We start from the raw sequence: 27017 nt of genomic DNA, 5'->3' as shown, positions 1-27017 counted from the left end.
GCGGTCTCCCCGCTGCCCGGCGCTCCCGGGGGCGGCGCTCACAGTCACCCCGCACCCGGGGCCGAGGCCGGCGGCCAGCAGAGGGCGCAGCGCGCGGGGTTGGGACTCCGGAGGAAGCTGCAGCCGGACTAGAGGGGCGGGGAGCCGGCGGCGGCGCGGGGTTCCCGGCCGCTCGGAGGCGCCGCCATGGACCGGTTCGCGTGGGCCAGCGGCCTGCTGGAGATCAACGAGACCCTGGTGATCCAGCAGCGCGGGCTGCGGCTTTACGACGGGGAGGAGAAGGTAAAGGGAGCGCCCGGCTCGGGCCTAGCGGCGGTCGGGGCCTAACACCCGCCCTGGCCCAGAGATCACCACCGGTACCCTGGGCAGGGGCAGCCGGGGCACCCCGCCCAGGAGCCCCCCGCTGCTGAGTGCCCCGGCCACGGAGCCCTGAGCCAGCCCTGGCCGCCGCAGTGCTCCTCTCTCTCTGCCGGCCGGCCGGGCTGCCCCCCCTCCCCAGCGGCGGGAGCTGGCTCGGTGTCCGGTGGATGGAGCTGGCGGTACCGGCAGGAAGCTAGGTCCTGCCGGGTGTTTTTGATGCGAGGGTTGCTTTGTGGTAGGCCAGGAACAAACAGCCTCTTCCTTTAGCCGAGAAGAAATGGAACCGCCTGGTGGGTCAGGGAGGGGTTCGCACTGGACACCCAACGTGCTGCTTTAGTTTTTAACTCCTTTCCCTAATCACAGCAGTGTAGGGCAGGAAGGGACCCCACGTCCGTCCTCTGTCTAGCATGCTGCATGTCTGCACTCCCAGCGGGGCAAAACCTGAAACGCCAATCGCCTTGTTAGAAACGGCCTGCTGTTCTCGGGCGTTGGTACCCTCGGGAAGGGAGGGCCCTGCCGGGTTTCCTGGGGGAAAGTTTATACAGCTGAAAAGGAAGCTTGTCCATATCAGTGTTATCCGCCGGTAATAATTCTTTTTGTGGCTTCATCAGCTTGGCTGGCTTGTGTTAGCAGCAAAAACAGGGTGTTCTCAAAATATTTGATTAATTAGGGTGCTATATTATGACAACATATAATGCTTCAAAAATCAATGTTTACCCAGCTTGTTTGTTAAATTTGTGGTTAACTTAGTATCTGTTTTTTTTGGTCAAGGTAAAGTTTGATACGGGGGTATTGCTGCTTAGCACACACCGACTGATCTGGAGAGATCTGAAAAATCATGTAAGTACCCCATCTTTTTTGTACGTGGGTTGACTATACATTCCGTAATAAACCAATAACTTTTAATGATGCGACTGTGCGAGAAAGAACTAATTTTTATGTGACTAAACTTTTTCCTCACTGTGTAAGTGCCTTATGCTCACAACATGAAGAGGTAATATAGTCTGATCAACTGGGGTTGGAAATTTTAAGATAATTTATCAACATGTTCATAGCCCACTGAGTAACTCATTCCTTTTTCCCTCTTCCCCCAACCATTCACACAGACCCAAAAACAACACAGAAAAGACAAAAAAAAAAAGAGAACCCGTATAAAAACATCCATAGTGGGTCAGACCAATGGTCCATTTAGCCCAGTATCCTGTCTTTAACATTGGCCAGTGCCAGATGCTTCAGATGGAATGAACAGAATAGGGCAATTTTGAGTCATCCAATCCTAGCTTCTGGCAGTAGGACGGTTAGGGACACCTGGAGCATGGGGTTGCGTCCCTGACCATTATGGTTAATAACCATGGCTTATCCTCCATGAACTTATTTAATGCTTTTTTGAACGTAGTAATACTTTTGGCCTTCACAGCATCCCATGGCATTCCACAGGTTGACTGTGCCTTGTGTGAACAAGTACTTCCTTATGTTTGTTTTAAACCTGTTGCCTGTTAATTTCATCCGGTGACACCTGGTTCTTTTGTTATGTAAAGGACTAAATAACACTTCTTTACTCTCTTTCTCCATACCATTCATGATTTTATAGACCTCTATCATATCCCCTTAGTCATCTCTGAATCTTTTTAATCTCTCCTGATATGGAAGCTTAATCATTTTTGTTGCCCTTCTCTGCATCTTTTCCAACTCTAATATATCTTTTTTGAGATGAGGCAACCAAAACTGCATGCAGAATTCAAGGTATGGGCATATCATAGATTTATATAGTGCTATTATGATATTTTTTCTTATCTATCCCTTTCCTAATGGTTCCTAACGTTCTGTTAGGATTTTTTTTTTACTGTTGCTGCACATTGAGCAGATGTTTTCAGGGAACTGTCCATAATGACTCTTAAGAACTGTTTCTTGACTGGTAACACCTAATTTAGACCCTATCATTTAGTATGTATAGCTGGGTTTATTTTTTCCAACATGCATTACTTTGCACTTATCAACATTGATTATCATCTGCCATTTTGTCACCCAGTTTAGTGAGATCCTTTTGTAACTCTTGGAACTCTAGGAACAAGTTACTCTTGTAACTCTAGGAAGACTCTGCCTGTCTTCCTAGTCCTGCATGTGGAACTGGAAGCATTTCAGAGAATGCTACCATGGAGGTCCTGGACTTCAATCTGTTACCTAGGAGCCTAAATTTGGCCTCCAGAACCTTTCTCCTACCTTTCCCTATGTCACTGGTACCTCCATGTATCAGACCACTGGCTCTTCCCCAGCACTGCACATAAGTCTGTCTGGATGACTCTTGAGATCCACAACCTCCACACCTAGCAAGCAAGTCACTATGGGCTTCTCCCATTTATCACAAACCCAATTATCTGTATTTCTAATAATCAAATCCCCTGTTACTATTACCTGTCTCTCCCTAATAATGAGGGTCCCCTCCCCAAGAGGAGTTTTCTCCTTGCGAGAGGATACCATGACATCATCTGGAAGGAGGGTTCCAATTATGGGATTGTTTCCCTCTGCTCCAGCTTAATGTTCTCCTTCCCTGAGACTCTCATCCTGCTTAACAGCACAGAGGCTGTCAAACTGGGGGTGGGACCAGTGTCTCTGAAAGTCTTGTCTGTACCTGTCTCTCTCTCTTTGCTCCTGCAGTTCAGCCACTCTGGCCTCAAGAGCCTATATAGTCTCTCTGAGGGTCATGAGTTGCTTGCACCAAATGCACACATATACCACCTGCCTACAAGGCAGGTAATTGTAGATGCTGCATTCAGTGCAGTTAACTGGATAGCCCCCACTCTCTCGCCAGACTTGTGCCTGTTTTATTTTTACTCTCGTGGGGTTTTTGTTTTCTTTTGTTTTTTGTTGTGGAGGGAAGTTATTGGCCTAAGTTTAGTGTATCTGCCTCTTTCACTCCCTCTCTAAACTCCCTCATGAAACTCCCCATGTCACTTCGGAGCTGGCTTTTTAAACCCCTGTTCTCCCTGTGGTAGTCCCGCCCCCTTGTTGAGGGATTAGGGATCAAAGCATAGCAGGTTAGAGCCTTGCTAGTGAGCTCTCAACCTAGATTTGCAGGCCGCTTGGCTCAGTACACAGGTCCCACAACAGACCACACTGTAGGGCTTTCCTACACTTAAAATGCTACAGTAGCACAGTTGCGCTGCTGTTGTGCTTCAGTGTAGACACTACCTACAGTGATGGGAGCGATTTTCCAGTTTGGTGGAGGTATTCTACCTACCTTAGAGGTCATAGCTAGGTTGATGGAATTCTTCTGTCGATCTAACAGTGTCTACATAGGTTCTTAGGTCAGCATAACTATGTCACTCAGGGATGTGAATTTTCTAGTGTGGACCAGACAATAATCTTTAATCAAGCAAGCACATAGCAAACATATTCACCCCAACGGTCACACAGGTCTGGTCTACACTACAGACTTATATTGGTAGAATTATGTTGCACAGAGGTATGAAAAATCCACATCCCAAGCAACGTAGTTATCTGACCCAGCCATGGTGTAGACAGCACTGTGTCGGTGGGAGAGCATCTCCCATCGACATAGCTCCTGCCTCCTGGGGAGATGGATTAACTATGCCAACAGGAGAACTCTCTCCCATTGGGGTAGAGTGTCTTTATTAAAGCACTAAAGTGGCAAAGCAGCTGTGCTGATGCAGCATTTTAAGTGTAGACTTTCCCGTAGTCTCTCCTCCTTCACCTGGAGAACTCCCTTGCAAAATTCCCATTTGCTGCTTCTGTTCACTAGCTAACTACATGACATAAAGGCAGAATACTAATTAGAGATTAAATTTCAGCATATGAAAGTCCTTCCAACAAACATGGTAGTGTTACAAACATGGTAGTGTTACACTTCAATTGTAGATCCCTAGTTATAATCCCATGAGAGGTTTCCGTGTGTTTTCACATAAGTCTCCCTGGTACTATTTATTTTAAAGTGCGTGAATGCTTTCTCTAGAGATGCAATCTGATAAAGGGCAGCGTCCTAGTAGGGATGTAAATATCAGTTAAAAATTTATCTGTTTAAATGATTAAAATTATATTGTTTAACCGCTTAACTGTTAACTGAGGTTGCCCTGGTGGGCTGGCGCAGGGCGGCTGGGGCTGGGATCCCGGCGGCTTGGCCTGCTGCTCGCGGATGGGGTTGGGGTCCCACCTGCCCGGCGCAGCTGTGGCCAGGGTCCAGCTGGCCTGCCTGCCTGGTGCGGTCGGGGCCGCTCCAATCATTTGGCCTGGCGCCACCAGCCGGCCACAGGGGTTAACAGTTAAGGTCTGGTTAATGGTAAGCCTAATGCTGACTGGTTCACCCTTTAGATCCCTACGTCCCATTCTGTTTCTCAAGGCAGAGACCTGTTTTTCCAATGTATTAAGATTGGTGGTGGCAAAGAAAACAGTCTAATATACATCCATGTTGTCTTAATTTGAGGTCTGTTTTTCAGACCAGGAATATCTTTTTACATACCAATAGTCGGGTTAGCTATGAAAACCATCGTTCTGTACATGGATATCTTCTGAAAAAAATTGGTAGATTGCATCTAAGACTTAAACATAATTTTTGTTGGTGTTCTCAAAATAATATATAGAGCCTTAGTTAACAATTGTGTTAAATATGCATGAGCTGGAAGAGAATCCATATTTTGTCACTTAAACCATAGTGATTTGTAATGGAAACAAACTAGGTACAGTATAAGGTGGCTTGTGCCGCCACATTCCGCTTGTCTACTATCAATACTCACCCATCCCTGCCTTTTTTCAGTGCTGTTAAGATTTATCCTCTTCCTCAGCATACAAAGCAAGAGAGAATCTGAGGATGTGTACTAGAAACTGTTATCCTTGAGACTGATCCCCCATTATTCAAGTAGGTAGAAATCCACAACCCATAAAGATCAAAATCAAACAAGCATTATGATGGAAATCCCTGTCCCAAAAGCCCATTGTCACTGGAAGCATCTTCTTTAACAAAGCCCTAGAAGACAGGATAACAACAAATTCTGAGGCTACCCAAAAAAAAAAAAAAAAGTCTTATTTTGGAGTTGTGACTAGAGTTCTGTTGTAAACCATACAAGTTTGCTGGGCTTTGGGTCACAGCCTTGAAATGTCCCTGAGAGCAGCGTACTACTAAGGATGGGGTCTTATGCCATAATTTTCTTTCCCATTTCCTTTTCTCACCTTAAAAAGCATGAGAACAATGGGGGATGGAGCAGCAAATCTTCCTAAAACTAGTCAAAATGCTGACAAAAGAAACAGAAGTTAAACAGACCTGATGAAGTCCTGAGTTCTGTTCATGCCCTGTCTCTGTTTCTTTTTCACATGGTATCAAAGTAATGTTACTTATAAAAGAACAATTTATACAGGTATTGCCCACAAAATAACTAGGTCAAAAGAACATTATTAAGGCTACAAAGTCAAGCACTCAGTTAGGAATGCCAGAATTAAGGTTGCCTGTGCAATCTTAATTTGGCCCCCTTGTGAGTATGCATTATGATAGTCTTTAAATATATGATCACATACTATTTTTCCAGTCTCTACTGAGCATCTGCAAACTGCGATTTTTTTCAAAAGCTTGTAACTTGACCAAGTGTGGGTGGATTTTCACAAGGATGGCAAACAGAATATCTCCGACCCAAATTTCAGGTCCCTGCTCCACAACATAGGGGTGCTAGAGCTGTTTAAAGAAAAAGTTCTAGAATTTTTTAACATGGGCAAAACAATGTATTTTTTCCATATCCTTGCTCTAGGAAACAACCAAACAGTTTTGCCTGAAATTTTCCAAAGTAATTCAACCTGAGGGAGACAGCACAGGAAACTTCAGCCCAAATGGTTGAAGTTTGGCAAAGTTATAAGCATCAGAAAACAGGGTCTCAAAATGGGAAATGTCAGGCTACTTTTGTAATAGCCCCACCGATAATTATTTTTAGGTATTGCATCTTCTGTGAAAACAAAACTGTGACAAATAGCAGCAGCCGTTTTATAGCTGCTGTACAGTCACGTACCATATGTATTTGGTCAGTACGGGAAAATGCTGTGATTTCCAAAATACTGAATTCTTCCTAGTTTGATGCATAGATGTGTAGTTCTAAACTGGTGTCAATGAGAATGTTGGGCATTAGAAAATAAATACAAATAAATTCTGTGATCTCAGACACCTACTGCACTCTTAACCCAGCTGTCTGTCTGTATCGCCTCCTTTTGCTTCTTTAGCAGAACATCTTACATAGCCTGCAAGGATACCTTTATGCTTCGAGTCAGTTCACCTGTTTTTGGACTTAGGAACTTAAAAAATGGGATATCTACAAGAAGCAATTGTTACCTTTTGTCATTGTCTTTGCCAGTGTTTAAGATCTCTGTAGTGGGGTCCTTGACTTACCTGTATGTGAAGCATCTAATTCTTTCTGACCACTTTACAAATAATAATAAATTTGTACACCACCTAAAGTGCCTAGACATCCAGTGGCTGAGTTAAGGACATTGTGTCAGTCCTAAGTCCCTTCCTTGTCTGATTATCTAACAATTTATACCTTCATGTTCACTTTTTAGTTTTCAGTTTAAAGTCCTTTTTAAATAGTAACGTAAGGATAATTTTCTATTGCAACCAGCGTCATCTTCTATATGAAATGGCTTGTGGGAGAACCTCCTACAAATATTAGCACTGTTGACTTTTTTAGTGATTAAAAGAGTATGAAAATTTATTTATTTATTTTACAAGCCATTCAAGAAAATAGTTTTTAATTTCTAGTTGTTATTCTGTGTTGCTTATTCTAGGAATGCTGCATTGCTATCCCTCTTTCTCAGATTGTCTTCATTGAAGAGCAGGCAGCTGGCATAGGAAAAAGGTAAGGTGTGTGTCTTTCACTTTGGAAGCTTAGGCACATAGGTTATGTGCCATGCTCAAAATCACACAAGAAGTCTGGTAGAGCCCAGGAATGTAACCCAGATGTCCTGATTCAGATACAAGGATCAAATGGGGGAGAGGGTCGTTATGAAAAATTGTATGTGTGTGACTTGATTTGCTAAATAATTGCCCTGTAATCAGTGGTTAAGTTTGTGATTCAGTCTTCCGCTCGTAGCAATGAATAATTGGGTTTATCTCACTTAATCAGCAGTGCCATGGTGATAGGTTAGTGTTCAAATTTAGGTCTCAGACCAGGTCTCTTGCTCTGCAAGGCTGGTTGGGAGTAGGAACCCAGGAGAGGAGCATACTGCTCAGTTCTCAGCAGATGTAACTTACACCATCATCTAACCTGATTCTGAAGGAAAGACCAATAACTGGGACCCTCTCACTTGACAGATAATTAGAGCAGTATGATATGTGTTCAACAAGAGAGACGTTAACACCGAAGGAAAAATAAAGCTTTTATGAAGAAGTGTGCCTGGTCTACATCTGCTTATGTCTGTATCCTGGATGTTATAAGCAGATCAAATTGTTTCAGCCTACAGGCTGAAACAATTATCCCATTTGGTAGAACCATACACTGGGGCTTGCGAGATCTGGTGCTAGAGGAGGTGACTAAATAAGAGTAATAACAAAATAGATATATTATTAAAGCTGGATAAGAATAATAGAATTATTGTGATGAAATGAGATGGGGCTATTATATTTGCTGAAACCGTGCTCTTTCATGAGTTGTTTTGCTGTTGGGCTTCATTCTAGACCATGTTGCTTTCATGCATACGTTAGCCTAGGATGTTGGTTTTGGATGAGTTCATATGCAAAATCTTCGGCTGGCACACATGGTGAGATAGTTTAAACATAATATTGAGACCTTTTTGTTTCCATGAGAAAGGTAGTGTGTTTTGGCAGCAGCTGTGAGTTACTGTAGAGCCTTTTGGGGTTATATTGCAGGTGGGAAGCCTTAATCAAAAGTACAGCTTGACAGTTTGTAGTTCAATTTTTTTTTTCAAGAATCTTTGTTTAATTTTCTAATATTTATGCTAGATCATCTTCTGAGAGTTGATTGTACATGTGTTTTATTATTAGTGAGGTTTTATATTTTTTAGGGGTTACAGTATTTTTATTATGAAAATTCTAGTATAGCGATAAAATAATATAATATAAAAATATATTATTATTAATGTGTTGTTTAATGTACTTGACTCTTATTAAAATCCTGAAGGATTATCTGAAATGTTCTGAATGTAAAATAACCATCAGTTAATATAGAACTAGATTAAGCTTTTAAACCTGACTCGCACGATTAAGAAATATTATTTTATAAATTAGGGATATATCTTTTTCTCCCCTCCTTCTTCTCTCCCTACACCTTTCCTTAGTGCCAAAATAGTGGTTCATCTTCATCCAGCTCCTTCAAACAAAGAGCCTGGCCCATTCCAGAGCAGCAAATATTCCTACATCAAACTTTCTTTCAAAGAACATGGTCAGATTGAGGTATGTGTACATACAGTGCAACCAAATAGGTTAAATGTTTTGTCACAAATATTTCTGCTCTCCCTGTATTAGTGATACTATTCATCTTGCAGTATTTGCTGTGGAACTGTGTGTGTAGGAGGCCTTGTCAATCAATAAACCATCACCACCCACTAGCATTAACCCAAACTAAACGAATGGGATTGCTCCATTGCAATTCCATCCACATGGCTGGATTAACGTAATCTCATGGTAATGGTATCAGTAATAACTGGATTGCTCAGTTTTTTTTATCACTTTTGGACAGATACTGAGGATGGAAATTTCAGTCTCTTTAAGTGAAAGTTTTGGAAAGTTATGACTGTCTGAATGTGTTTAGAATGGAGATATGTAATCATGCATGTTTAAGTCACAATTGTTACAGCTACCATTGAAATGTATATGATTGCATGGTCTGTAACTTTTTTTTAATCCTAAAAAAAGGAAAAGTCCAGTATAAATGTGACGTTGTTATGGCATTTGATATTTAGTGGAATTCATTTTGTTGATCTCTGAGATGTTAAATATTCTACAAAACTTGGATTGCCTTTTTTTTTTTTTTTTAAACATATGCAGTTCTATAGGCGGTTGTCAGAAGAAATGACACAGAGGAGATGGGAGAACATGCCTGTTTTTCAGACCGTTCAAATTAACAGGGGTCCACAGGTACTTACTACATTCTTGATACTCTCTTCTTTATGTTAGACTTCTCTTCATATTTGAATGCTTAGGTTTAGATCTCCAGTCTATTGTGTCCATTTTGTGCTGCCAGCATAGCCATCGCCCACATCAGCTCCTCCCCACCCCTGGCATTCTGAGGTCAGAAAGGGGGCATGGCAGAGTTGAACTCCACCATGGCTGCTTCTCCACTGGCATAAACTAGAGCTGTTCTCTTGCAGTTCCCCCTTGTACTGGGTCTGAGCAGCTGGGTGTCCTCACTGTATCTGAGAAGAACTCAGACACAATTGGGAACCTGCCGTTAGGTTACATAGTTAAATACATTCAAAATAGAGTTAATGGTATTCTCAGAATGGCACAAAAGCGAGGAAATTCTAATTTATGAGTGAGTATGGTGTTTGGTTTGATGTGCCATTTGTAGTCTTCTAATAATGTGTAGGTATTGAAATTCTGATGTAAAATAATCATATTCTGTGTAGAAACTTCTACAATATGAGACACACAAGGAAGATGAAGGATGGAGTTTCAGCCTTAATTTTATACTTTCTTGGTTTTGTGGGTTCTAGACTCTTTACATTGCTTTAATATAGTTGCTTGGAGTCTGTGTGTGTCATATGTGTGAGTAGCTATGATTTAAATGAACAGTTTTGATTATTGGGAATATCTTCAAGATTGCTTTCTTTCATCTATTTCTGTATTTTGAGATCATAAACTCTTTGGGAATATCATCATCATCATCTGTATTTGGAAACTGCTGGTGACATTTTGGATACAGCCATCATATTAATGAGTTACAGTAGGGAGGGTGGTGCTGTTGTCAATGGTGACAGAGAATAGGAGGGGACAGAGAGAGTTCAGTTTGGCAATGTTAAGTTGCCCATGAGACATCTATGAGAAGCTGTTGAGACTGGCTGAAATACAGGATTGGATGGAAATAGGTCAGGAATGGAAAGGTAGATTTGCTCATGTCTATGTAAAGGTGGTAGTAGAAGCCACGTGCACAGATGAGATCGCCTAAAGAAAAGGTGTAGACCAAGAAGAGGAGGGGATCAAGGACTGCGACTTCTGGGACACAGAGAGTTGGAGAATCTAAAAGAATGAGCAGAGAGATGGTGAGAGAACCAGGAGAGGATGGCAACTCAAGGATTTGCAAGATTTTAAGGTTTCAGAGTAGCAGCTGTGTTAGTCTGTATGCGCAAAAAGAACAGGAGTGCCACAAGTACTCCTGTTCTTTTTCAAGATTTTATGGAAAGTACTATTGAGTGTCAAAATCAATAGGGAGGATTAGGAGAATGAGGGTGGAGTTAGAGATCTGGAGGCTAGACCAGGAAGAGGCTGATAAATTTAACATGACTCTCCAATTTAGTAAAAGGATGTCAACCCATATGTTGCATGTATGTGTCACATATTATCTGTATGACGCACTATCAATAAATGGGGTGAATGTCCAATCTCGTACCCTTCTAAATCTCCCCTCAGAGAAACCTATTCAGACTGTGATGGAGCAATGGGGAGAACAACTTCCTAAATCCAGGATCCTCACTGAAAATGCTCTACCTCTAGGCTTGCTCCAGTTAAACTAGGGAAGCATCAGTTTGTGCATCCCAGCTTATCTCTACTGTCTCTGTATCCTACATGAGATGCTGTGTTATACATCATTATACTAACAATTTAAATAACGTGTTTTTCCTGTAGTATTCTGCAGCAAATCTGTATTCGGTGTATTTTTCTTATTTGTAGAAAGTTATTGTAGATAAACTATGATCTTGACTTAAGGAATGTTTTTCAGGAAATTAGATGTATTGCAGATCATTAACAATCATTACATTTTACTTAGTTCTTTGTGGGACGTTTTCCTGTGTTGTAAATATAAGCTCTTTCATAGGGAGGTGGGTGAGAGAACTCTTAACATTTGCTTCCTTTTCTTTTCTTTAAACTATTTTATTTTGCAGGCAGGAAGAATAAGGGCTGTAGGAATTGTAGGTATTGAGAGGAAATTAGAAGAGAAGAGAAAAGAGACTGACAAAAACATTTCTGAGGTAAATACTGCTCAAGTTTCAAGGTCAGCCACCTGCATTCCTTCAGACTTTCTTCTAGATGTAGCCGTGTACTGTTTCATCAGTAGAAAGTTTTAAAACTCTGAAAAGATTACACGTGTGTAATTTACAGTTATGTCTTTAACTGGCTTATCCCAGGTGTTTAAGAATATTTCATTTAAATGCTCCATTTCAAGAGGCACATTCATTGGTGCCAAATGCTTTGTATGTTTATGGATTTCAATGCAGTTGAAAGGCAAAGTTCAATGGCCTTTCAGGGGGGGAAGCAAAACAAAGAGCCTTCTACAGAAAGGGACCAGTCCAACAAGACTATTGTCTTAGCAGGTCTAATTATGGATCAGATGAAGATTAGATATTCATTTACCAGGTATATTGTTCAAAGGGGTTTTATATATGTAAATAATTACTATACAGTAAATTTATCTAACAGAAATTCATATTTTTAAATTTTAATTTGTTTATAATTATGCATGGCAAAGTGTTCAATAATCAGATGTCACAGTAATTTCTGCAAAAATATTTTCCAAAGAGAAAACAACTGCTTTTCCCACAAACAGTCCCATAGTTGAATTTGAGATATTACATGTACAAGAGAAGCTTATTCCTCCCCTGTCCACCTCATTCTTTTCCTCTCCTTAAAAGCCTTTTGACCAGTGTTTCTCAACCTTTTTGATACAGGGGCTGGCTTGCTGCCTTCCTCAACTGTATCAGGGAGATCTCAGGGACTGGCACTGGTCCACAGACCAGTAGTTGGGAAACACTGCTTTAGCTCTATATATAATGGAGCCATCCCGAGACTGCAAATATTCATCACAGAAAAGATTATACTGGTTTTGTCACAGTAATAGAGATGGATTTGAAACATCACGAAGTCTTCATAAATTAACTATAACAAATTCATTCATATGGCAACTGTTTGTATCACAACATAGCAAAATAAAAAAAGACCTCACGGATCCAGTTTACAGGAAATTTGTACCTGCTTTGTGAACACTTTTACTGTGATCTTTCAGTTATTACTAGCATTAAAGGGTGGTTGGGTTTTGTTTTTTCTTTTAGTTGTTTGGTCTGCCCCCTCCCCCCCATTTATGAAGAAGGTAATGAATGAAGTTACTTGTGTATATAGTTCAAAAGGTATTGTCTGGTTATTTTTTCCTCACTGACTTTGTCAGAGAGTAAAAGAAATCCATTTGTGTGAGTTGTATGAGCAAAGGAAAAACGTGATTTGTGAAATCCTGCCTTCCCCCAGCTTTAAATGTTATAAATGACTTAATTTCAAAAGTGGTGCCCTGGGTTCCACGAAAAGGTTTCCTGCATCTGCTGTTCCCCGCTGATAAGAATCCAGTTCTTTAGCCTTTTGTTTATCTGAGGAAGTTCCTGTTAGGTGTGTGCACATTCCCCTTTGTTTCCAGGCCTGCCCTGAGTGAATTGGTCAGAGGAGGAACTATACACAACATGCTATTTATTTAGCTAAGTCAAGGATTTTTTTTTTAATGGGTGATGTTTTCATGCATGTTGTTGAGATTGGAGTTAAACTAGTAAAAGCCTGGATATAAAAATTTTTTGTTTGTTGATATTAAAATTCAATACGTAGAAGCTCCTTAATTCATGCTAGTGCCTGGGAGACACATTACGAATGTACTGAATTTGGCAAATTAGCAAGTAAGTCAACAAATATTTTTAAAAGAAAAGACACTGTATCACAAACATCTGTGATCTGACAATGGTAATTCATTATTTTATGGGAATATATTATAATTTCTTTAACACTCCATATTAAATTTTTGCCAAGATGTATGGGGAGTGATTGTCATTTGACTATGTGGACTAGAAGAGACAAGCTGGGTGAGGTAATATATTTTATTGTACCAACTTCTTTTGGTGAAAAAGACAAGCTTTTGAGCGAAACGCAGAACTCTTCTTCAGGTCTTCAGGATTAGCAAAAGTCTACTGTGTAGATCTTTACATTAAATGGAAGCCATGCTTTTGTTACCTTCAGATTAGACTATTAAATCGTTGGGACCATAGGCTGGCTACATTTGTGGTCTGTAGTGGTGTTCTAGCTGAGTTGCCCTCTTTATAAAAGGGAGGTGCTGCCCTCACGGATCTAACGCTGATGGTTCTAGGGTTCTGGGACTCCCCACATGCATTCACACACACACACTTGGTCCAAAATAATCCAAATTAATGACCACCTGGACATATCGCAAAAGCCATTTATTAGAGAGGATTTTGAAGGAGGGATGAGGGTTTGTCCTTGAGACAGTAAAAGTGCCTTTCTGTGGCATTGATATATTGACAGGCTAAATTCACTTTTTTCATGTGTATGATTATTTTTATGCTGCTGGGAGGTAATTGTAAATCTGCTTACTTGTTAACACACTGAAAGCATTTGTTTGTTTTTTATTCTTTAAATAAAATATGAAAAAAATGAAAGGCTTATCTGGTGTTATGTGCTCCATATAGCAATTTTATATTTGAGAACTTCACACCTTTATTAAAGTAACTTGTATTTTAAAAATCCTGAAAATAAATAATTTGTCCTGTGATGGAAATCCAAATTTTTACATGGTTTTTGTAGAAAAGTTCCATAAAAGTTCATTGTAGTAAAAAATCTGATACTTTATAGAAATATTTTAATTTCCCCCTGGTTTTATCAGATCTAGCAAGTACAGATTTTATCACAGGGTGCCTTTTATCTAATAATGCATTTCATAAGCCTGATTTCAAACAAGCCTTAATTGGGATCTTGTTTTGTGTTAGCAGAATTTAGTTCAGTTAGACGTCTACGTACCTAATTGCTTCTGAGAATCAAGTATTTAGATGCGTAAATTTTGCCTGCAAATAATTTTCAAAGCTTTGTTTTCTCAATTAAGAGTGGTGTGAAACGAACCTAGCAATCCATCTCCCTTGTTATTTCCAAATGAACTGTGATCTTGCCTGCTATTTTAGCAACGCCTACTGATAAAAGCAGAATTGTGATGTCACTATGAGCATTTCCACAGTTGTACTATGGGCTCTCCACTGGCCAAAATTAGGGGTGGGGGTGTGTGTGAGTGTGAGAGAGAGTAAATAAAAAAATACACCTAACGTTTTTAGGAAGAAGGGGTAAACTTGATGAATTTAATTTAATTCAACTCTCAGTACTTTAGCTCTGAGCTCTGTTATTTACATTTTGTAAATCAGTATTAAGTAGAAATTAGTATGTGTCTTCCATGCAGGAAACCAAAGGATTGTTTTACTTTCCTGTATACTTTCTGTTGTCCTTGTCTTGTCTGATTTTAATTATAAGCTCTCTGGGAAGGAAAAATGCCTGTTTGTAAACCAGAGCATGAATTTATAACTCTATAAACACTTTGAAATGATAACATGCTGGTCTAAAGCATTAGGTGCCCTAATATTCAGAATTCTTGGAGTTTGGGAAGATCATTGGAAAAATTACTTCATTAAATCATTTAATTTCTTTAGGCAGACTATATTATAATGTCAGTTTTTCATTTTAGGCTTTTGAAGATCTCAGCAAGTTAATGGAAAAGGTATGGGATGTGACATTTACCAGCACATCTATCTAAATTTATACCAATTTCCTAACTTTTAACCAAAATGTCTGAATACACTGCTGAAAGCTGACATATTTGTGTGTGTTTTGGTAGGCTAAGGAAATGGTGGAGTTATCCAAGTCAATAGCTAACAAAATTAAAGAAAAACAAGGTGACATCACAGAAGATGAGGTAAATATGCTTTCTTTCTAGATTTTCACAAAATGCTTTTTTGTCATTTCACTGTGTAAACTTAAACAGCTATTGTGATAATATTCATAATGTACATAAATAATATTTTACTAATGTCCTGTTGTTTCTTGACTTTTATTTAATGAAAAGCTTTCTTTATACAATACATCTGAGCAGTGGAAAGAGAAGACAGTCAGTCCATCTGAGACCTTGTTTCAAAAATAACTAGTATGAAGTGATTACAGGATGTGCACGTCTCTTCCCCACTTAGTTTGCTTTAAAAGGGGTCCGAAATGCTCGCTCCATTAACTAGGAGAAGACGACAATTTTCTGTTTTTTTCTTTTGGAGATTTCAGTGTCCCTTACAAATTTCTGAAGACTTGTGTAGAGCTTGTCACCATTTTGATAAATTTATATTCTGCCCAATAGTTGGCATTGTGTATTTTCAAATCTCCCAAAATGCGTTGAAGTCTACTATAAAAACAAAAGTGTAAAAGTTTTTTTTAAAAAAAATAGAACTGTGAAATAACTGATACAACTTGCTTTTCTTTTTTATGTAGACTATCAGGTTTAAATCTTATCTGTTGAGCATGGGTATAGCTAACCCAGTTACCAGGGAAACGTATGGATCTGGCACACATTACCATATGCAACTGGCAAAACAACTAGCTGGAATACTACAGGCACCACTAGAGGTAAAGCCCCTGAGATGCTCTTTTTGTGCATCTTGATGAGTTTTTAATGCAGTGCATTTCAGTATCATGGACCTTGACAATGTGTCTCTTTTCAAGATCTAAGATTTCAATAATGCAACCTTAAATTCAGCTTTTAGAGGAGTCATCATTTTGCCTTTGAATAACATTTATTCTCTTTCTCAGCAGAAATATCTAAAAGGAATTATGGGAATTTTTATTTGTAATAATGATTTCTCATCTTCCACGTAACAGAGTTTGTGTGATAGTTCTTTCATAGGTCTCAATTAGTAGTCGTCTTTTCCCCGCCGCAGGGCCTTGAAAATACTGTGGCTACAGAATTCACCCCTTGCCACAGAATTGTGCTTCTGAATCTAAGCTATTATTTTAAAAAATATGTTTCTGATCTATATGGTTGCAATACTAACTTTGAATAAATGAATAGTGCATAAACCAATTAAGAGTTGTCTTCTGTGACTCAAAAGTATGAGCAGCTCCATTAAGAACAATGTATTGTTAACTCTGAAACTTAAAAATAACCGTTTCAATGTAAACTTAATATATATCACTGCTATAATACAGGCTACTATAGAGATTTTATTATCAATTTTTCTATTTAATTCAATAAAATTTCAGTTTTTAATTTATCTGAAACTTGTCTATTTGAAAAAGGATATGCACATTCAATATGTATGTGAAACTCACATACTGTACTATCTCTTAGATTTTTTGTCTTACATTATAACCCTGTGAGTTCGAAAAACAGAAGCTTGATAAATTGGTTAAAAGATTTAATATAATGAAATTCCATGTACTTTAACATGTATTTTAACCTTCAAATAATCCACAATTCTTGAATTTTATAATTGGTATTCTGCAATTTGAAATTATTAAAGAAAATTACAGTTTGAACACTGACTTATAATTTAGATATCATTGATCTTGTCTGTGTATGTTTTTAAATCAAGCTGATAGTTTATCTTCTCTGTTTTAACATGTCACGTGGTGATTAAAACTTTCATCCATCCAAATGTTTTATTATATGCAAAATAGTGTGCTCTGTGTTCTAGGTTAATACTATTTCACTTATTGGCTTCATGTTTCCACAGGAACGAGGGGGAATAATGTCACTTACAGAGGTATATTGTCTGGTAAACCGAGCTCGGGGATTGGAGGTAAGAGACTGATTTTGTGGTATTCTTTGACTAAATCTGCTTGAGAAGGAACTTGAAAGAAATGTCAAACAAATCTTTAACTGTCCACCACATGCAGTCCAGCTTCTTAAAATGATGGATGTATTGCTGTTCTTGTAATGGAAAATGGAGCTTTTGGGGGGGACGGTTCTCCATCTTTCTGCTAATATTCAATCTTTGGCCATCTTCCATAGTATGTCATTCTGATGTGCCTTTCCTGTAGTACCAGTAAAGGAGGATGACAGCTAGCATAAGAAAATGAAACATACAAAAAGGGGGAGTCCCTCCTCACACAGGGAAAGTAACATGAGGGACAGACACAGAAATAATAAAAGAAGCGGGGGGGACGGGGACGACAGTAATCAAATAAATTACCTGAAGAGACAAGTCATGAACAGGAGTAATGTAGGGAAGAATAGGAAGAGAGCAGAAAATGGAGTAAGAGGGTGAGAGAAGGCTGCAAGACATGGGGGGGAGATGAAAGGCGTAAATGCAATCGTGTACTACGTCATTGCTTGTTCTGTTATTTTTTTCATCTATAGTTGTCTGTCTTCTTTGAGTGTGTGTGTGTGATACCGTGTATTTAACGTGTAAAATGTGAGTAAATATGTTCTTATTTTTAAATAGTTGCTCTCTCCAGAAGATTTAGTAAATGCTTGTAAGATGCTAGTGGCACTGAAATTACCCCTAAGGTAAGAGTCCTTCACGTGTATTTCTAAATAAATTTTCAACTGTGGACCCTTGATTCCCTTATACAGACACAGTTTGTGAAATGCCTTACCTTCCAAAATCCATTTTAATGTAAAATGTGAACCTATTTCTGTGTGTTACTTAATCTTCTAAGAGGTCAGTATTAATTCAGTTTCCTATGTAATTTTCTTTACGTTCATAAACATCACTTGTCTATTGATCCAACTTAAAAGGACCCCCTTGCTGTATTTTGTGAGCACCTATCACTCTTTAATATGTATTTATCCTCCTACCACCCCTTTGAGATAGGATTACCCCCAATTTAGGAATGAGGAACTGAGGCATTGAGAAGCTAAGTTATTTGCCCAAGGTCACACAGGTAATGAGGAGGGAATTGAACCCAGGTTTCTTATGTCCCATGGTTGCACCTTACCTACTGGACCATCCTTCCTTTCCACAGATGTGACCTACAGAAATCGATTCACATGGTCTTTCTTCAGGTGCAATTGATAACGCTAACAAATACATATGTGCACCATTGTTATTCAGCATGAACAAAATTTACTTCCGTTTCATCCAAAACTAAATTATGTGATCACTAAAAAATACAAATGTGGCTGAATTTAAGTTGCCGGGGTTTTATTTGCCAAACGTATATTTTCAGGATGTGAAAATAAAGCCACTTTGGTGCATCGTTAATACATTTGTTCACCTTGTTCAGTTAATTATTCTTCTGTTTTTGTTTGTGAAGATTCAGCAGTTGATTTTTATGTTCAGTTTTGCTCTTCCAATTTTTTTCTTTTAGTTATTACAATGGATTCGTTGACATGTTATCACATTTAGATGTGTGAAACTAAGAGACTGCTAAATACACACATTTTTCCGTTGTTGATATTTGCAGATTTGAGTTTTTTTGGTCTTTTCCCTTTGATTTTTAGGCTTCGTCTATTTGACAGCGGTGTAATGGTGATTGAGCTCCAGTCCCACAATGAAGAGGAAATGGTGGCTTCTGCTTTAGAGACAGTATGTGAACTTCATTTCCTCCAGTAATCTGTCTGCTAGGAAAACTTAGACACATTAGGTGTAAAACTTGAGGTACAGGATTTCCTTTTGAGCTTTTGAAATACAAAATTTTCCACTTCCAAAATCCTAAAACAATATTTTGTACTTAAATAGCATTTTTAATCTTTAGAGAGCTGTACACACATTAATCTTAGGGCAGGTCTACACTACCACTTAAGTTGCTCTAACTTACATCACTTAGGGATGTGAAAAAGCCCGCCCCCCCCCCCCCAGCCAGGCAGTGCAAGTCTTGTGCTGTCCACACTGGCACTATGTTGGCAGGAGATGCTTTAACACTAATATAGTTTCCGCTTCTCACCAAGGTGGAGTAATTATGCCGACAGGAGAGTGCTCTCCCATTGGCAGAGTGTGTCTACACCAGACGTGCTGCACTGATGTAGCGCTGTAATGTAGACCTGCTCTAGGTCACTGTTCATTCCTCAAGGAATAAATCTCTCTTAGAGCTCTTGTAAGACTTCATTACCTTAAAGTCCTTCCTCAAATCTTTTGCATAGTAGGAAGAGTTTATTTGGTGTCATGGTAGTTGGCTCATACATTAACTACCGGTAAGTAAATTGGGCTTCAGACGTTGTGTGGTTTGATTGAAAGTATATTTGAAAGCAGATATTAAATGTAGGTATAGAATGTGGGCTTGTTTTTGCATTTATACGTTAACGGAACATAGTATGTGCCATACATATTTTACATTGAGTTTGTTACTTTGAGGAGACTACCTGTGTTAGAGGGTACTGCGTAGAGGTAGTCTTGATCCATTAAAAAGGGGTAGTAGAACCTGCACAACATAGTCAGCCGATACTGGTTCTGATTTTTCGCAGGAGTGGGTGGGTGAGATTCTGTGGCCTGCATTGTGCAGGAGGTCAGACTAGATGATCATAATGGTCCCTTCTGACCTTAATATCTGTGATACATTTTGATATGTGAAATGCTGTTACTGCCACATCATCTGCTGTGTTTCCCTTGCACGTTATAGAACATAGCACACACTCTTAATTTTCACAAGCTGAGAAGGCTACATATCGGTGTTTCCAAAAAGTCCTGTCAAATGAGAACATTTAGTGCTAGCAGATGCACCTTTGCTCTTGAGACTGGAAATGGACTCCTCAGAATAATGTATATAAAACCATATGTGCAGAACAATGTTCCTTCATTAAAAGGGATACTTTAAAACATCAAATACGGTCTCAAAACAAATGCCATAGCTATAACGCAAATAACACCTTTGTTATTAAAATTGAAATATTTAAATTCTGATTTATCTTTTAGGACATTTCATGCATTTTTGTTAATTTTCTGCATTTCTTTCAAGAAAATAGACTCATTGGTTTTCCTTTTGTTTTTTTGTCAATTTTATGGTGATGGTGTATTAATTTGTTGTCTTCAGCAAGTGTGCTCAGCATTGTAAAAAAAACACATTCCCTTCCTCAGGCAGCTTTAAACAGACACATGGACATTATAAATAAGGTCAGACACACAGTGGAGAAGGTGGATTTATCATGAAGTGGTGCAGATTTTTGACATAACACTAGGCTTCATAGAAAAATATGCTGTAAGGAATGGACTTGAATTAAGAAAGATGGGTGTCTTCCAAGAAAAGAAAGCTCCAGGGATATAGGCGTTGAAGAAGACACGAGTGGGTTACAAAGGGAACAGGACTGAGGTTTGAGTGGAAAAAACAGGGATAAGGGGGAAAGGAGGAAGAAATGAGATTGGAGACTAGTTAAGAGCTCACTTGTGTATAGTCTCCCAGATACAGTAAGATTGTGTTTTTGAGGGAAGATGAGAGGAAGCCAGTGTGGGGATTGAAATAGGGGAGTGGAATGGTTTGAGTGGCAGGTGAGGTAGGAGAATCAAAGGGGTCATCAACATAGAAGCTGAAGTCACTTGGGACTTGGGAAGGAAAATTATTACGACCCATGGGTCATATTAAATTGTGCAGTTTACTCAGTATGCTCTGTGTTTCACCCCTAGGTTTCAATGGTTTAGCTTTACCACATCTGAGTATAGGGCCTACTTTAATCTGAGATTCTGTATAGGATAACTCCAACATAATTAGAAATTGCAGTGAATAATGCAGAATAAATCCCTCAAATTATGAGGGCTGCAGGAGAAGGCATGTATGCCTGGGTCGGAAGGCTGCTTGAACCTGCAATAATGGAGAAATATAAGAACAATTCATTTGCATGAAAACATGGCTTCTCCTGGGCCTGCCAAAGTCCTGAGACCTAGTGAATGCTGGTTTTCACAAGTTAGTACTGGGACAGTGGCCTTTTTTAATTAATTAACCACAATTCCGTACTCTCCTCCTGGGTGACTTCAGTTTCTAAACTGAAGACCCTCCAACTTTGGTGCCTTTCATTTCCTTTTCCAAACTTCATTGTTGACAAAATCACTTAGGGAAGACTAAGTATGACTGTGCTGTATAACTATTGATTGCACAAGTATATTGCTATTTATGGGCAATTTTTTTTCCCACCCACTTCTCACAAGTTATCTTTACACGTACACATACACACACACACACAAAAGAGACACACGGTTTCATTTGTTTGACTAGTTCCTGTCCTTTTCTGCATGCTTCCTTTTTCATACTTAGCACACTTCTGAAACACTACATAGTGTATTGGACAAAAATTGCTTTTTTTTTTTTTTTAAACAAAAATGCAGATAAAGCAGTAGTCTTCACTAGGGATTTGTTACCAATTTGTAACAGTTAACCCTCTGAACTGAGACTGAACTAAAAGAATGGAGAAAATTCTTTCATCCTGTAATAGAAAGGAAAAGATCAACACTATTTTAATGCCATGCTTTTCTCTTTGATAGGTATCTGAAAAGGGTTCTCTTACAGCTGAAGAGTTTGCCAAGCTTGTGGGGATGTCTGTTCTTTTAGCCAAAGAGAGGTAAATATAATTTTTAATAACTCCTTGATTATCATATTGCCCTTACCAAATATTACAAGAGTTCTTTCTCTTTCTTCAGGCTGCTTCTAGCTGAAAAGATGGGCCATCTTTGCAGAGATGATTCAGTGGAAGGCTTGAGATTCTATCCAAACTTATTTATGACACAAAGTTAACGATATTGTAGTTCATGCATGTTTATCATGTAATGGTTGAACACAAGAGAGCAGAAGGGGGAGCCCTTCAAATTACAGATTTTAAGATTTTGCTTTGTTAATCAAGACAGTGGTGAATATTGTGATGAAAAAGCTTTTTCAGCTATTTCAAATGCTGAGTGGTTTTATATGGAATGGAGAGGAATATTACAGAAAGTAACAGGAATCATGGAGTCAGAATCATCTGATCTCAAATTGGCAAGCTGACATATATAGTCAGCGTAAGTTTTACTCTATAGTCGGTTTAACTTTTCACTTCAGGAGAAGTGAGATGATTTCACAAGAGTTAAAGTGGAGGAAATATCCTTTGTGGTCTGTTTGCAGAGGCAAACAGTACATAGAACATTGTCATTTACTGCCTACAGATGATAACAAGGAAATAGAAGTGTGTACATTCCAAAGCAAGCTTCCTCTCTGTACTCTCCAACTTCAGTATATTTTGTGTGTCTGTGAGTTCAGATCAGAGACATATATCCATAGGGATGAGAAATGTGACATGGTTTATGCATGTTGAGGTCTGAGGAACAAAGCAATATTGAATGCTCCCTTTTCCCAGGAACTATAAAAATTTTTCCTAGTGAGGTTCCCAAATTCTGGGAGTCGAAGCCCAGGGAATTCTTTATAGATATAAATAGAAACTAACCTATGTTATGAAAATCTGGAAAACATAGTGTTTAATGTGTCATGTCTAATGCTAAATAGACAAACAAGAAGTATTGTGAGTGCAGAGTTCCTCGTTTCTTTGCTCTCCCTCCCCCAAAAAGCTTCATTATGTTGCTGTTTGTGTGTGCTTTTGCCCGCTCCTTTAGATAGTGTTGAGGGAAATCAATTATTCTGTCACTACATCCTGTCCAGCAGCATAATGAGCTGTTTTTCCTTTTGCACTTCTAAAGAAACGTCATTGATCAAAGCTGCGTACCATGTGTCTGTCTTGGAGAGACGGTTGGTTAACTTGCATATCCTTAGTCTGCAGAAACCAGTGCTTTAATATTAAAAGGAGGAACAAAAAAACACACACGTTTACCAGTCAAGAGGTGTAAATCCTTTGGTTTTACCTAAGCTGTGGATTTACAGAATTCAATTACACAGCCATAATTTTCTGTCACTCCTGTAGACTTGTATATTAGTTATATGTTTTAGAAGAGCTAAAGTTACATAGATGATGGTAAGTGGATGTCAAAGGCCCACATGACCAATTATGATATATTATTGCAGAATTCAGTTCAAAGTTTGGATGAAGACCACATTGATGTAGCTTTGAATTAAAGATATGGCAATAATAATCAGATGGAAGCTAAAAGAAAGGAAATAGAGAGGTTCTTTTAATTGTCTGAAAATATTTCTAGAAATCTTACAATATCACCACAGTTTGGTCAAGGTTGAAGGGCCTACCCACGCTCATGTTTTTGATAGAGGTTTGAAAAGTTACTGTTTACCTGTTTGTTTTCCCATGTACTTCTGCTTTAAATTTGTTTGTGTTCCTCTCCCATGCCTTCATTGCAGGATCTTGTAGGATGCTCATTTGGAGCAAAGACATGCTGTCCCCTAGTGCATCTCCCTAGTTAGCTTTCATGCCGTGCTCTCTTAGGGCACTGTTCTTGCATTTCCTCAAGTGGAGGGGAGCCAAAACTCATTGATCAGGCAGGGAAAGGAATTACACGGGGAAGCACTGGCACCAGGATATTCTTAATGCTCTGTACTCTCTCTGCAGCAGCTTTGTAGGGATCCAGATTTATGGGTGGGGACGGAGGGGCCAGTTGAACTCCTCCACATTCTCTGTTTTTTCACCTCCTCCAAGTAAACAATGGGACAGATCTGTACAAATTACTCTGGACAATGTACTCTCAAAGAGTTGAACTGAGAAGCAGAGAGGACACCTAAAGTGGATGTTCTTGCTGTCTGTGTGTTGCTGGAGAATCATGAATGTTAGGGAAAGATCCACTGGTTTAGGTGGCTGAAACCTTCTTTATAAGGGGGCAGCTTTTCCTCTCCACAGTCATGATGCAAGTGTAAAAAGAAAATACCAAATTTACACTCCTAGCTTCCATTCCCCTACTCAGGAATAACCCACATAGAGCCCTTAGTTTGTCTCAGTTGAGCAATAACGGTACAACATACATCTTAGCTTTAGCCTTATGGTACTTCCTTGGCCTTTTTTCAAGATAAGTCCTTTCTCTTTGTATAGGGAGAGAAAACTTCATGGGTTAAATTATGTGGCTCGTTTAGAATTTAATTGTATATATTAGAAAATCGTTGCCACAAAGTAATAAAAATAAACTGATTTTCTTAACGTGTCTATTTCTGTTTTCTAAATGCTTTGGGGAACTTTGAAGCCACAAGTCACAGGCCTGGCAGTTTGATAGGATAAGTTTTTAAATTTTCACTGTCTGATTGTATCCTTATGGATAAGATACAATGTATCTTTTGCTGGAATGTAGTGGTTAGACACATCTCAGCAGAAGTGCCTTGTCACACTTCCATCAGGAAACATATACTTCCGCAGAGCTCTAAACATTTATTTTTTTAGTCCCTCAGTAGCCACTCTTCCCACCGGTATATAGTTTAGGGTTCAGCACATGGAACCTCGGGTCCGATTTTAGCCCTGATTGTTATTAGAAATCAAGGATTCTTTCTTTTAAAAAAAAAAAAAAGTGTTTGGAAATATCTCTTGAGTGACAACAGCAGGATACAAATGATCATCTGCAAATTCTCCAACAGTAAGCTCTTCTAATAGCTAAAGAAACTCTGTCCAATGGCCTGAGTCTGAACAGGTCTGCTGCTTCTGATTGCCTGGGTAGACTTACACCCCAATAATATAAAAGAGCACACATACTCAGTAACATATTCTAGAATTGTGGGTACCAGTACTCTCAGAGCCTAGGGCCAAGACTTCCTAGTTCTTTGATTTATAAATCCAGATACCCACAGAAAAAGGGACTGACTCCAAGATAGGACTTTAAATTTTCTTTTAAAAGATTGCAGGAGGAAACTGTTTCAAGCTGACATTTTTTTTAGTTCTCTTATTTCCATGACCACTCTTGAAGTAAACAGGGACTATTTGCAATGAAAAATCAGGGCATAACTAATTGTCACATATATAAGAATATATTTATTTTGGTTTATATTGTAGGTGTTTAGTGATTACCTTTATGTAGTTCTTTTCAGATGCTTGTTTAAATATGACAACTTTAGATTTTTTCCCCCCTCCATGATAAATGTTTTTTATTAGACCAATTAAGACAACATCAGTTGTGCCAGGTGAGGACTGCAGAATTAGGAATTAGAATCCTGCAAGCCTAAAACAGGCTTGATCCACCACTTGTTGAAGCTTCTGGCAAAAGTCCCATTGACCCCAATGGTGCTGGATTAGTCCTAGTGTCTAGTATAATTATTAAGCCCCAGTGAGTTAATCACTTAAAAAAGAGGAATATATTGAGTGGTTGTGATACCATATTAAAAAAGGATTGTTTAAAGGACATGGTGAAATAACAACACAAAATGTTTTGGCCTGTGCAATATAGTCAAAGGGTTACTTGAGAGTTAGGGGAAACTGGAGCCAATATGAATAAAAGATGAAATGGTGGGAAGGGATATATAATTATGGTTCTGTAATATTTCCACTTTTCTCTTCACTTTAGCTAGCCTCCCTTCACCTATTATTATCAACCCTGGGCTTTTGTATTTTGAGAGCTTCTTACTATTTACTAGACCATTCCTTATTCCTTCATAAATGTTTAAATTTGGGTATACTAGAAATTTCATCACCTTGAATCTTGCCACATGTCACCAGAAGTAATGCTTGAACAATTACTATTTTTGATCTTTCAACAGTCTTGGGGGGTTTTATTTTTCAGGAATATTTTGGGAAAGCGATTATCTTTCTCTTGAGCTTACTTCCAGCAGGGACTAAACTATTTAAAGACAACCAGCTTTAATGATAATGAAGTAGACATTTTGTCTGCTGCTAGCCAGCTGCCTCAAAAATCCGTGCTGGTCAAATAGTTCTATGAAAAAATTGTTCCTGCTGAAATTTAGTGCTTTAACAAAATTGGACTTCAGTTCTTAGCATGACAACATGTTTGTTATGTGTAGACCTAAACAAGGTGTTATGAACGTCATAATAATCTTATCTAGGTTTTCATACTGTGTTCATCACTCTATTATCTGAGTACCTTACATTTTCAACCAAATAATCGCAAAAGGAGAATTTTGTTTCCTTATTGCAAACTTTTGGATTATATTGCTTTTGGCAGAGCAGATAATAAGCAGAGAGATTGGTATGAAGGAAGCATGAGCAAGGGCATGTGGGGGGTCTAGAAGAGTTGGGTTTTATTCTTGGTTCTGTCTGTAACTTCAGCTAAATCTCTCAGTGAATCAGTTTACCTAGCTATAAAATGGGTATAAAACCTCTGTCACAAGGGTGCCTTGAAAATTACTTACTGTTTTTAGAGCATTTTTAGATCACTGAATGAATGGTACTATAGAAGTGCGCAGTATTATGAGTAAAGTATACTGCCAGGTCTTCCAGACCCTTTGAATAACTATGAAAGAACTAGATTATGTTTTCTTAGGTACTTGTGACTAAATTAGAAAAAAAGTCTTATCCATAGAGGAAAAACTTGGTGAAACATTCACTGATATAAGGTTTTGCAGATGTTAAACGTAGGCAGCATGAGTGAGGCGTTGATTTGAGTGCTGGGAATTCAACAGAGCCTCCCGTGGAGAAAGACTTTTTTACAACATAATCCCTCTAGTCTCAACTGCTCAGTCATTATGAACATTATTTTACAACTTCTTTACTGAAAGGGAAAAGGGGTAACTGAGTGTGGTTTATCACCCATTTCACACAAAGCACTCTGATATTGCGTTACATCTGTTCTGGGCAGCAGAGTACCAGGTATCTTAAGAGACCTATGTGGAATGAGCTGGTGGCCTTAGTCCATTTCCTAGTGCATGTGACCACATCAGTCACCCCCACTGCTGGCATGAACTGGGATTTTAGTTGCCA

The 27017-nt window shown here is 38.9% G+C and overlaps 1 protein-coding gene across 1 annotated transcript; it reads left to right on the top strand.

Moving 5' to 3' along the window:
* VPS36 (vacuolar protein sorting 36 homolog) lies at positions 1–24299 on the top strand. Its single transcript, XM_084617892.1, has 14 exons — positions 1–282; positions 1132–1200; positions 7135–7205; positions 8644–8758; positions 9353–9442; positions 11407–11493; positions 15015–15047; positions 15165–15242; positions 15803–15937; positions 17044–17109; positions 17755–17819; positions 18756–18840; positions 21721–21797; positions 21877–24299. The coding sequence occupies exons 1-14, from the start codon at positions 187–189 to the stop codon at positions 21968–21970; spliced, it is 1161 nt and encodes a 386-aa protein (XP_084474018.1). The 5' UTR covers positions 1–186; the 3' UTR covers positions 21971–24299.
* Positions 24300–27017: the final 2718 nt, after the last annotated feature.

Source organism: Lepidochelys olivacea (genome assembly GCF_965140295.1).
Source record: "Lepidochelys olivacea isolate rLepOli2 genome assembly, chromosome: 1".
NCBI classification, from domain to species: domain Eukaryota; kingdom Metazoa; phylum Chordata; order Testudines; family Cheloniidae; genus Lepidochelys; species Lepidochelys olivacea.
The sequence above is the reverse complement of the archived record's forward strand: the minus strand, read 5'-3'. Positions and strand labels throughout refer to the sequence as shown.